Here is a 12,306-nt window from a genome sequence, read left to right as displayed (position 1 = left end):
AAGCGGGGCGCCGCCGAGGACACCGATAAGTTCCCCGCAGCGGCCGCGGATCCCGGCCCAGGCGGCGGCGGCGGCGCCGACGGGGCAGGAGCGTCCGCGGCGCGGGTGCCCCGGCCCGGGATCCCATGAGACGCGCCCGCGAGGGGCGCGAGATCCGAAGCCCGGGCGGCGCGCGGCGGCGGCGGCGGCGGCGGAGGGGGGCGCTGCAGCTGCCCGCGCCCGCGAGCGGCCGGCAGGAGGCGGCGGAGAGAACTTGAACTTGGTGCCGGGAGTGGGCGCCCGGGACGCCCCCCGCGGGACGCTGGGCGGCGGCGCTGCCCCCCGGATGGCCGCGGCGGCGGCGGCGGCCTGGGCTCCCGCGCCGCGGCCCTAGGCGGCCTCTCGCCATGGCCAAGTGGCTGAACAAGTACTTCAGCTTGGGCAACAGCAAGACCAAGAGCCCCCCGCAGCCCCCGCGCCCCGACTACCGCGAGCAGCGGCGCCGGGGCGAGCGGCCCTCGCAGCCCTCCCAGGCCGTGCCCGCGGCGCCCGCCGCCGCCGCCGCCGCCTCCTCCTCGGCGTCCTGCGGCCCCGCCGGGGCCTCCTGCTTCTCGGCGTCCTCGGGCTCGCTGCCCGACGACAGCGGCAGCACGAGCGACCTCATCCGCGCCTACCGCGCGCAGAAGGAGCGCGACTTCGAGGACCCCTACAACGGGCCCGGCTCGTCGCTGCGCAAGCTGCGCGCCATGTGCCGCCTGGACTACTGCGGCGGCGGCGGCGCCGAGCCCGGCGGGGGCCAGCGCGCCTTCTCGGCCTCGTCGGCGTCGGGCGCCGCGGGCTGCTGCTGCGCCGCGTCGGGCGCGGGCGCCGCCGCCTCGTCCTCGGCCTCGGGCTCCCCGCACCTCTACCGCAGCAGCAGCGAGCGCCGGCCCGCCACGCCGGCCGAGGTGCGCTACATCTCGCCCAAGCACCGGCTCATCAAGGTGGAGAGCGCGGCGGGCGGCGCGGGGGACCCGCCGGGGGCCGCCTGCGCGGGCGGCGGCCGCACCTGGAGCCCCACGACCTGCGGGGCCAAGAAGCTGCTCAACAAGTGCGCGCCCGCCGCCGCCGAGGACAGCGGCGCCGGCAAGAAGAGCGACAAGGTAAGGCGCCCGCCGGCCGCGCGCCGCGAGTGGGGACCCGGGAGGGCCCGCGCCTGGCTCCCTCCCGGGGTGCCAGGACGGTGCGGGGACCGGGCTGCGGCCCCGGCCGGCCTCCTCGCTTCACGCTCACGGGCACCCTTGACCTCCCGCGTCGCCTCCGGCCACCGCGCCCCACAGCCCCCTCGGCCCCCTGTGCACCCGCTGCCCGGGGCCCGGCGGGTCGGGGCCCCACCCGGCCCGGCCCAAGGGGAAGCCGGGCAGCCCACCCTTCCGGCCGAGGAGTCAGGTCCCACTCAGACCTGTCAGCGACTTCAAAGAGCTTTTTGCTCGGGTCTTGGCCCCACGCCGCCGCCCCCGCCCCCGCCCCGCGCCTGGGATCCCCCGAGGTCCGGGGCTGGCAGGGCGCTCGCGCCGGGTGGCAGGTCCCGACGCGCTCCTCCGAAACGAGTCCACGGACGCCCCTGCTGTGCCCCCCCCTCCCCGGGGCATCTCATGCTGGGGCTGTACCCCGGGAACCCTCCGCGCGCGCGCGCGGGTGGGGAGACGGGGGGCTTTCGGGTTAGTCTCAAGAGCGCCCGGCCGCGCCCCTTGTCCCCCTGCACACCTCACCCCTTCTTCCTGACCCCACCTTCACCCCCCACTCTCCGGGAATGGGGCCACCGCTTTCCTACCCAGTCTAGCCCACCTGCTCTGCTGCCCTGCTTTGAAGCGTGACCGTGGCTGTGTTAGCTGCGGCCGCACTGGGCCCTGGCCCTTAACGCTTGCCTTTCCAACAAGCCTCGCTCTCCTCCCAGCGCTGCCTGTCTTTTTTTTTGGCCCGTTTTGCCCAGGCGTCTGCTCTGGCTCTCAGAGTCTGCCCTCCTGTTCTTCCTTCCAACCTTACAAGTCCCAGAGGGAAACTTTTGGCCAAGCCAAGCTCGTGTGGGGAAGTGGGGGCTTGGGGACACTTGAGCAGTCTTGGGGGCTCGATAGCCAGTCTAGAGTGGAGGGGGACCAGCATCCACCAGCTGGTGTTTGCAGAGGGATTGCGTTTTGCTTCCCAGACAGCAGGAGTCAGGGGGTGCTGCCCTGGGATGTTCCTGCCTGCCCTCCTCTCCCCGGTGGGCAGAGCCCGCCCCTGGTCTGGGTGGGCTGCACAGGCAGTGAAGGTGCTCTCTCCTCCAGGGGCCCCACTTGAGAATTCACCGGGGCTTCCTAAGCTCTCGGACAGCCACACCCACAGGACCAGTTGCTGGGAGCCAGGTTGCTGGAGCTGCTGGGGGCGGGGGTGGGGGCGTCCTTTTTTCCTATGGGTGGGCTTGGGCTTGTTCTGCAGAGGGGAGGCTCTGCGTGGCTGGGTGCTGGCTGGCCAGGGAAGCCTCCACTGCCGGGGGACCCACGAGGGGGCCAAGGCCTGGTTCTTGTGATGCCTGCTGGGGTATGGGGACCGCAGCCTTTCTTCCTCCCGCCGGCTTCCGAGAGCCCCTCTTAGGCTTTCCGAAACCAAGCACCGTTTCTTAGTCACACTCAGGGCTAGCCCAGACCCTGTGGGATAGTCTCTTTATGGCAGGAATCCCAAGACCGGACTGTCGTTGGCCTTCTGTTTTTTCTTTGGGGCTTCTCTGTGCCCTCCCTGCTGGGGGCTAGAGGGCCCCCTTGGGGAGTGACATGGTTCCCCGCGGTGCAGTCAGGAAGAGCACAATGAGGGCCCTTTGTGTTAGGGGTGGGCTGAAGAGGGACCACCTCCCAACCCCGGGGCAGAACCCTGGGGGAGGGATGGCAGCAGCGTGGAGGCTGTTCAGGGAATTGCTGGCAAGGCTGTGGAGGTGGGGTTAGGGTTGGGTAGGGTTGGGCAGGAAGCAGCAGGGCGGGGTCAAGGAGCACCTGTAAGTTTATGAATGAGAGCTGATAGGGCTTGGGAGGCCCCGGGAAAGCTCTCCTGGGTTCTTTTACCTACCAGGCTGTGACTGTGGGCCCTTGGGTCTTCTGAACAATTATTCTGATACCCGAGACGGGGCTAGGGGTGCTGTGGGGAATGTCCCCTCTTCCTTAGCAAGAGGAGGGGACCCCATACTAACCCCATGGGAGGGGCATGGTGCTGTGGCCAAGGGGTGCTGGCAGACGCAGAGTGCAGAGATCCAGTGTGGGGGAAGCAGGGTGCCGGGATCCAGTCTGGAGAGGCAGGGTGGTGGGATCCAGTCTGGGAGAGGCAGGGTGCTGGGATCCATTCTGGGGGTGGCAGGGTGACAGGATCCAGTCTGGGGGAGGCAGGGTGCCAGGATCCAGTCTGGGAGAGGCAGGGTGCCGGGATCCAGTCTGGGAGAGGCAGGGTGCCGGGATCCAGTCTCTAGCAGAGCTGCCTGCCCCAGAGCGCCCGTGGTGGCCCAGGGAACTGGCTCTTCTCCCCTGGCCATCTCTCTCCTCCACAGGTTCCAGGCTGCCCCCGGAGCACCATTCACGCAGCCAGGACAGACCCCTTTGGGCAGCCCAGACCCCAGGTATACTCATTTCTGCCCTCCCCCTCAAAGTGGGAGTGCCTGATATTCCAGGGGCCCACCCCCACCCCCAATTCCTGGCTGGGCAGCCAGAAGGCAGCCTGGTTTTCACATTGTCCAATCAGCCAGCCTCTGCATGGCCAGGTCCACTGCTGACCTGGCCCTGGACCCCGAAGGCCTGCCTCGGCGCCCCCCAGCCCCCGGACCTCAGGAAAACCCTGCTCGCCCTCAGCCTCCTCTCAGCAGTTCTGGCGAGGGTGGAGGAACATCCCCGGGGCCGTGCCCTGTGCGTGGTTCAGCAGCAGGCCTGCGTGGAGGCATGGCACACCCAGGCCTCCTCTTGCTCTCCCCTGCTGCAGCCAGCCCCCGCCCCCGGTCTGGAAGGAAGGATGCGCTCCGAGTGGGGCTGCTTTCACCAGCACTAGTTTGGTGCTGGGAGATCTGGCCCCATGGGGGTGGGCCTGGAGGGCCGGGACCACCTCAGATGCCCCTTATTGCAGGCCCCTGGCCTCCCGGAGGACCTGGAGGCACCTGCTCACTTCATCCTTTGCTTTCCCCCTGGTTTTGTCTTGGGGGGTGTTGTGAGGTGGCTTGGAGCTGGAAATAGAGATGGAAGAGAGATTTCAGTGCAGGACAGGAGGTGAGTGCAGCCTGCTGGAGCCCTGAATGTGGCAGTGCTCTGTGTGTGTGTCTGTGTGTGTACACGCATGTGTGCGCATGTGTGCAAGACACACCTTGACATGGGGGTGCTGTGGAAAGCCAGAGCCTTCTGGTGTTGCGTCTCTTGGGACGGAGGTGACGGAACAAGGTGGGACAGGGTATGGTCTCACAGTCCTGGTCGTGGTGGGGGCTTTGGGCTGGGAAGGGATGCCACCGAGCCTGGGCAGGAAGCGACTGTCCAGGGGGTGGGCCCGAATTAGGGGCCCACTGCGGTACCATCCAGGTGAGAGGTAGCCAGTGCCAGGGCCCCAGGATAGAACAGGGAACTTCATTCAGCAGCTGGATTATTCTCTCCGGTCATCTGTGTAGAGAATCGTGATGATTCCCTACACAGACAGACAGCATCTCACCAGTTCTCCTATGCGGCCACACAGGGCTCACCCAGGCATGTTTTTGCTGAAGTCTTGCTTCTTTTCTAGTCATTAAAGTTGTTTCCACCGAACCTGAACAAGGCAAAGATGCGTCATAATATCCGTTTCCCCCATTTTAAATGCATGCTCAGACCAACACATTCTATTTTGTGGGAATACACAGTGGAGCGCGGGAACATGTTTTCTAAGGAATAGATACTTTATTGTCTAATTTTTTAATTCTTATACTCAGCGGCTTGTAGGCCTTGGTGGTGGCGGCCAGGGAGAGAGTCAGGGGTGGCCAGCTCTTCAAGGAGAAAGCTTTTCAGTGAGCTGTTGATGGCAGCTTCTCTGTCTGGTCTGGAATGGAGACAGGGTCAGCTAAGGATTCCAAATGGCCACCTGGGAAATTTCAGGGGAAAAAAAAAGCCAGGACCTCCACGGGGAAGTCAGAGAGGTGACTTTGGAGCTGGCCGTGGAAGGAGAATTTGGGAAGTTGAGTTGAGAACGCTCCAGGCAGAAGGGATAGGACAGGGGCGAGAAAGGGGGAGGGAGGCTTGGCTGGCCGGAGTGGTGGGAAGGGCGGAGCTGGAGCCTCGGAAGGCGGGCCGGTCCCGGGTGCCTTGCTCAGTGTTGTGACTTGCCCTGTGTCCTTTTCACATAAAACCCTTGAGGTGGGGCCTGATGGAAGCCAGGATCAAACGCGAGCTGTCAGTCATTTCCATGTGATTAACGGCCACTTCCTCCAATTCTTAGAAAGGAAAAGTGAGAGCCAGGCTTGGTGGCTGTGGTTTGGCTGTAGACACTTTCTCCTTTGAAGTCCTGTCCTGGGAAAGTAGGGTGAGAGGAACGCTGTGGATCAAAGCCCCGGTTCCCCAAGAGTGCGTCCCCAGGTTTTTTGGCTTAGCCCGAGTCACCAGCCCCGTGTCCCCGCAGAGGAGATGGAGACCTGCATCAGTGAGCTGCTGTTGCATAACTGATACCTCGCACTCAGTGGTGTGAAGACAGGGTTGGAAGACTGTTCTTTCTTCCTTTGGGGGGGGTGGGGAACGGGGCCACACCTGGCCTGGTGCTCTGGGCTTGCGCCCAGTAACGCTAGTGGGTCCAGGCTGGGGTCTAGCCCATATATGTGCTCAGCCTGACTTGACTCTCTCTGGCCATAGCAGATATTTTTTTTAAAGGACCAGGCAGTAAATAAGTATTTTATATATATGTTATGGAGGGGTCATACAGGCTGGTGCTTGGGGGACCATGCGGTGACCCAGGATTGAACCCAGGTCTCCCCCATGCACTGCAGCCCCTGGAGACAGCTCCCTGGCCTGTAATGTATTAAAGCTTGCAGGCCCAACAGTCCCCAGCACTGCTGTCCCGTGCTTGCCTTGTCCTTTGAAAGCAACCCAGGACCAAAGGTTTGCAACCTTTTCACACCTGCGGACTGGCACCAATTCATGAACCTGCATTTACAAGCCATATATGGACTTGGAGCCATAGTACTGGGTAGTACTGGGTGCTGGGTGGGGCACTTGCCTTGCATGCAGCTGATCTGAGTTTGATCCCCCAGCACCCCATGTGGGCCCCCAAATCCCATCAGGAATGAGCCCTGAGCACTGCTGAGTGTGGTCCCTCCAAAAACACCCCCCAAATAAATTAATTTGAAAAATCATATGTGGCCTAAACAACATATGAATTAAAGGGTTTTTGTGTTCCAGTAAAATCTTATTTCTAGAAACGGGGGGCGGGGGGGGGCTAGGCTGGGAGCTGTCGTTTCCAAGCCCTGTACTGAATGAGACGCCTTGGCAATGAGTCTGCGTGTCCGCTGAGCAGTTTCCCCACCTCAGCTGGGTTCCCAGTTACCTGTCAGCATGGGGTGACTCCCCCGCAGTGCTGGCCCCAGCTGGCTCTAATGCACACATGGGGGCAGCTGGTTTCCAATGGCCATGACGGTGACAGTTCAGCTCTGTTCCCTGCAGGTCGCTTGTCCTTAAGTAAGCTGATTTTGTTCACAATATGGCAGGGGTCCAAGAAAGGGCAGAAGCCCTTCAGGTTTCTCCTTCCTTCCTTCCTTCCTTCCTTCCTTCCTTCCTTCCTTCCTTCCTTCCTTCCTTCCTTCCTTCCTTCCTTCCTCCCTCCCTCCCTCCCTCCCTCCCTCCCTCCCTCCCTTCCTTCCTCCCTTCCTTCCTTCCTCCCTCCCTCCCTCCCCTCCCTCCTTCTCTCCCTCCCTCCCTCCCTCCCTCCTTCTCTCCCTCCCTCCCTCCCTCCCTCCCTCCCTCCCTCCCTCCTTCCTTCCTTCCTTCCTTTTCTCCTTCCTTCCTCCCTCCCTCCCTCCCTCCTTCCTTTTGTTTGTTTTGGGGCCACACCTGGCAGTGCTAAGGACATATTCCTGGCTCTGAGCTCAGATATCACTCTTGTTGGGTGCTGGGGATTGAACCTAGGTCAGCTGCATGCAAGGCAAGTGCCCTGCCCACCATACTATCTCTCCGGCCCTGTCCTTCAGGATTCCAGTGGCTGGAAACGGTCACCTCTGTAGTATCCTACTGACCCAGAAGTCCCAAAGCCAGGCAGCGTCCAGGGAAGAAGGGACCTGTAGTTCTGAAGGCCAGAGATGTGTGTAGGCTGTGTGTGTGGCAGGGGGTGGTGGTGGGTCTTCACTACGAACCATCAACTACTGGTGGTTATCACCCCTCTTTTTTTTTTTTTTTTTTTGGTTTTTGGGTCACACCTGGCGATGCACAGGGGTTACTCCTGGCTCTGCACTCAGGAATCACCCCTGGCGGTGCTCGGGGGACCATATGGGATGCTGGGATTTGAACTCGGGTCGGCCGCGTGCAAGACAAACGCCCTACCCGCTATGCTATCACTCAGCCCATCACCCCTCTTTGACAGGTAAAGAAATTGGTTTTTTTGATGGGGGGATTGGGGGAGACGGGCACCCCTGGTGGTGCTCAGGGCTTACCGCTATCTTTAGCACTCAGGGATCACTCGTGGTAGGGCTTGGGGGACCGTATGGGGTACTGGGAGTCAAACCCGGGTCAGCTGCGTGCAAGGCAAGCACCCCATGTTCTGTACTGTCGCTTTGGCCCAGAGACTGAGGTTGATGATGCGCCTGATGACGTCATGGCTTCCAGCTCACCGACCCAGCATCACAGTCCCAGGGGCTGGCTCAAGCTTCCATGCGTTGGGGGGGAGTACTTTGTGGCCCCAGTTTCCACGCGCGTGCCACGTCCCCTCCTCGCCTCACGGAGCTTTCCTCTGCCCGGAACCTCATGCCTTCCAGTCTTCGGGAGTTCAGCCCCTCCCCCTTCTTCCCTCCCCACCTCCCTCACACTTCCGTGCATGAGAAGTTCATATAGCACTCTCAGGGTATTTTATAGAGAAAACTGCGCACCAGAGCTGGCACTTCCCAAGGGACAGCTGTACAAAGCGTGCGTCTTGTCACCATCATGTCTTCTCATCCTCGCGCCAAGTGCTGGCTTGCTCCGAGCTCCCGCAAGGCCTGTCTGCTCGCTCGTTCTCTAGGAGAAGCCTGTGTCCACAAGGGACACTTAAGATTTCCTTAAAGTTGATCTGGTGAGGGGCTGGAGCAATAGCATAGCAGGTAGGGCTCGATTCCCAGCATCCCATATGGTCCCCTGAGCACCGCCAGGAGTGATTCCTGAGTGCATGAGCCAGGAGTGACCCCTGTGCATTGCCGGGTGTGACCCAAAAAGCAAAAAAAAAAAAAAAAAAAAAAAGTTGATCCGGTGACCATGTCAGAGCATGACCGAGTTCCCCTTGACGTAGCCCCAGAGACCTGACCCGGTCTTCTTTGGGCCCGCAGGACATTTCTGACCCATGAACATTCGAGCCTTGGAAGGCAAATCTGAAACAGGTGTGGCCTTGAGCAAAGCTGAACTTGCCTTCCCGTCATGCGGCCCTCCCCAGACAGCTGATCCAGGAGCCGGCAGCTCCCGGCTTGAGCTGGGCCAGCTCCAAGGGTGGTGGCCTGTGGGGACGGAGGAGGGAGGCTCGGCCCTCAAATAGGGAAATTGGGGCCGCAGCCACAGTACGGCGATTGGGCCTTCCCTTGCACACGGCCAACTTGGTTTCCGGTTTGATCCTCCCCCCAGCATCACATATGGTCCCCGGAGCATTACTAGGAGTGATTCCTGAATAGCAGAGCCAGGAGAACAAGAGACAGAAGAAAATAAGAGGAGGTATATATGGCTTTGGACGGCGTGCTGGGCTGCTGGCCGCCATGGGCTCCGCAACCCTGGGTCCTCATTTCAGTTGGGCCTGTATTGACTGAAGAATCGCTGGCTTTTATTTGAGTCTGGGAAGAGTGGTCTTTCCACAGCAGTGGTGCTAGTCAGGAAAGTGTCGCCCGACTAACTCCCAGCCAGGCTCTGCTCCTTGTGCTTTGTGGGCATGAACTCTTACTCCTAAGTACTCCTAGTGTCCTAAGAGCTAGGTGCTGCTGTCTGTCAGTTTCCATTTATCCAGGAGAAAAGACAAAGGCACAGAGCGGTTAAGTGAACTTGTCAAAAGTCACACAGCCAGTCGAAGATGGCTGAGATGAGAATTGCCACCAAATCTGGAGGTGGATTCCTACGGGTTTATGAGTGCCCTGCAACTTAAAACTGTGCGTGCATTCGTGCCCGTAAGCAGTGAGATTCCCAGCCACTCCTGCGGGGAGGCGCTGTGATCCCCGGCTGACGGAGGAGCGGGGAGCGCACCCCTCCTGCCCACCCGACCTGGCTGCCAGTGCTCTGTTCTGAGCTCAGTGCCCTTGGAGGCAGCTTGGCCAGAGCTGCAGCCTGCAGGAAGGGTGACAGCCTGAAGGATTTCTAGTCCTTTCCGCTCCTGACTCTGACTTGCCGCCCCCCCCCCCCCCCCCCCCGGCCGTTGAGGAGCACCGACTCCGGCCCTTGCTTCCACAATGGAATTTTCCTTCTCTTCCTGTTTGGTATTTTCCAGTAATATTCCTATGAATGTTTCACTTTCAGAGGCACACTGGCTTCCTGAGAGTTTTGACTTTCTCAACCGCCGAGCCAGGAAGAGCCTCATTTTCCTCTAACGCGTCCAGTGCCTTTCCTCTTTCTCCGCGGGGCGCTTTCTCTGGATTTCCCATTACGCTGTAGAGGAAGGATCTCAGAGGTGGGTCGACCGAGGGAGAGGGAATTAGTCAGGGCCCAGGGGAATGACTCAGGCCCCCGTGTTTTCCAAGCAGGCACTTAAGAGGATTGGCCAGAAAGGGGCTTCTCGGGACCCCACAGGGAGAAGGGACTTGACAGGTGGGTGTGGCGGAGGCAGGGCTGGGACACACAGTTAGCCCTTGGCTTGCAGGCCCGACACCAAGTTCTCTGCTGGGCCGGGAGAGCCCAGAGCAGGCCCTCCTTCCTCTCCCGTGTCCGTTCGACAGCCTCTGCCGAGTGGGTGCTGATGCTTGGTGCTGCTCTCCTCAGGGGCTGGGGACAAACAAACAAACCCACGTGGCCAGAGAGATGGTGCAGGTAGGTAGGGCACTTGCCTTGCAGGCAGCAGCCAACCAGGCTCCATCCCTGAGCACAGTGCCAGGAGGGACTCCTGAGCACTGCAGGGTGTGTCTTCCCACCCCTGCATCCATGTTCTTTCTCCTGAGAGGAATTGAGCAGACAACCTATGCTGGTGGAGACGAAGAAGAAAAGGGCAAAGAGGGGTGCTGTTGGGGGGGGTCCCCGGGGACCATGTGACTCACGTGGCTCTTGGAAAGCAGAGCAGGGGGCTGCCCCAGGTGCTCTCAGGAGTTCACAGAGACCAAAGCGGGGAGGGGAGCGCGGAGGTGGTGGTCGGCTTGGGGACCCTGTCGGGGTCAGCTGGGAGCCCCAGAGAGGGTTCTGAGCAGAGCAGCGACAAGATAGCGTTGGACTTGGGTTTGAAGATCGCTCTGACTGCTCCACGGGAGAGTGGGGGGATGGAGAAGGGCTCGGGGGACCATGGCGGGAGCAGGTCTGAAGCGTGTGAAGCCAGGGTGCTAGCCGGGGCCAGGGGGGTGGGCGGTGCAGAGCCTGGGGATTGCCCGAAGGCCGGAAAGGGGCCGAGGTTGGGGTGTGAAGGGTTGGAGTGGCTTCAGTTTCCCGAACTTAGGGGACTGCCTCGCGCTGTTGCAAGGTGCATAGGAGCTGACCCTGTGCAAGTTTGGGGGAAGCAAGAAAGATCCCAGGGCCACCAGGGACACTGCTGCTGAGCAGGGAGCACTGCACACTGAGCTCCTGGGTGTTCCGGAGAGACCCATCTTTTCTGGGGACTCACTTGACTCTGGGGCAAGCAGGAGGAGGAGGAGGAGGAGGAGGAGGAGGAGGAGGAGGAATGGAAGCTTCCGGGCTTCTCCAGGCCCTGGCCAACATCTAAAACTGAAACTGACCGGCAAGCTCTTCGCAGCGACCGCCTCCCCGTTGTGCTGGCCGCGCGCTCCCAGGAAGCCAGACAGCCCCCTAATCCCTCGGGTGCATTCCAGAGTCCCGCCCGCCCGCGCGGGGCCCGCGTGGCATCTGTGGAATGGCGCAGCCCCTACCTGCCCTTCCGAGCGGGCGGGCCCCAGCGGGCCGTGCTCGAGCTCGCCTGGCTGGTCCGCACCTCGCACCGTTCCTCTCGGTGAGAGCCGTTTCTCCCCCTCTCCATTTAAACCCAGGCACGTTCAGGAGAGGACCTGTCCATAAGTTTAAAGAACAAAAACCTGAGATAGAAAACCTAGCCGTGATTCAGTAAGTCAGAGAAACCACCACCAACATTCACCTGGCTGTTCTCCCACCTGCTTTCTTGGTGTTACTTTGTGTGTCTGGGGCGGCAGGTGGTGAGGAGTGAGGGACTCCCCCAGGGGTGTCCCACGACCACACCTGGCAACACTTGGCTGAGCTGGGGTTCAGTGCTCAGGCCCGACCGGGCTGCCTGGCCCAGCGGGCATGGCTCAGGCTCTCAGGCTAGACTGACCTCCAGCTCTTGCCAGCTCCCTACCCCTCCACCTCCTCTCTTTCCGTGCACCCGTCTGTCTCCATGCAGTAGAAATGTGCCTCTCTACTTTTTACTTAAAGCGGTGGAAGGACTTCCTCGTTACCGGAGTTTCCCCGGCTGCGTAGTGTTCCTTTGGCGGTTCTGTCTTCTCCCCGGTTACCTCTCATCTAAGCGTGCAGCAATGAACACTTCTGTTACCTAATTCTTTCCAAGGACCAGGATTACTTCCCCAGGATTGATTCCTAGAGAGAGAATTGTTGGGTAAGAAAGTAAAGACAAACAAAAAAAAAATTTTTTTTTGAGCCACACCCAGTGTCTACACAAAGCCTGTGCTCCGGCATGGGGCTCTTCTCTGGCCCAGAAAGTAAAAATTGTGATAGATGCTTTCAAATTGTTTTCTAGAAACACTTAACAAGTTTCTGCCTGTCCCCCTGCTGGGAATGGGGCTGCTGTAACGATTTGCAATTTCTGGGGCTGCTGATGCCTAGGTATAGTCGATTGTATTTGTCTCCTAAAGTTGTTTACTTGTATCTTTTGTCTTTTCCTTTCTCCTGTAGGATTTTTTTTTTCTTGCCACAGGATGCTCAGGGGTTACTTCTGACTCTGCATTCAAAAATCACTCCTGGCGGTGTTCAGGGGACCATATGGGATGCTGGTGATAGAATCCGGGTCAAC

At 60.6% G+C, this 12,306-nt stretch overlaps 1 protein-coding gene across 1 annotated transcript in view; it reads left to right on the top strand.

The window, feature by feature from the left end:
* The first annotated feature begins 378 nt into the window (after positions 1 to 378).
* SHB (SH2 domain containing adaptor protein B) overlaps positions 379 to 12,306 on the top strand; it is a 107,136-nt gene continuing 95,208 nt past the window's right edge. The window contains exon 1 of the mRNA XM_012934906.2: positions 379 to 1,121. Within this exon, the coding sequence (XP_012790360.2) occupies positions 387 to 1,121 (735 nt within the window). The 5' untranslated portion in view covers positions 379 to 386. The remainder of the gene's footprint in view (positions 1,122 to 12,306) is intronic.

Source organism: Sorex araneus, chromosome 1, assembly GCF_027595985.1.
Source record: "Sorex araneus isolate mSorAra2 chromosome 1, mSorAra2.pri, whole genome shotgun sequence".
Taxonomy (NCBI): Eukaryota; Metazoa; Chordata; class Mammalia; order Eulipotyphla; family Soricidae; genus Sorex; species Sorex araneus.
Note: the sequence above shows the minus strand (reverse complement) of the source record. Positions and strands in the feature narration are given on the sequence as shown.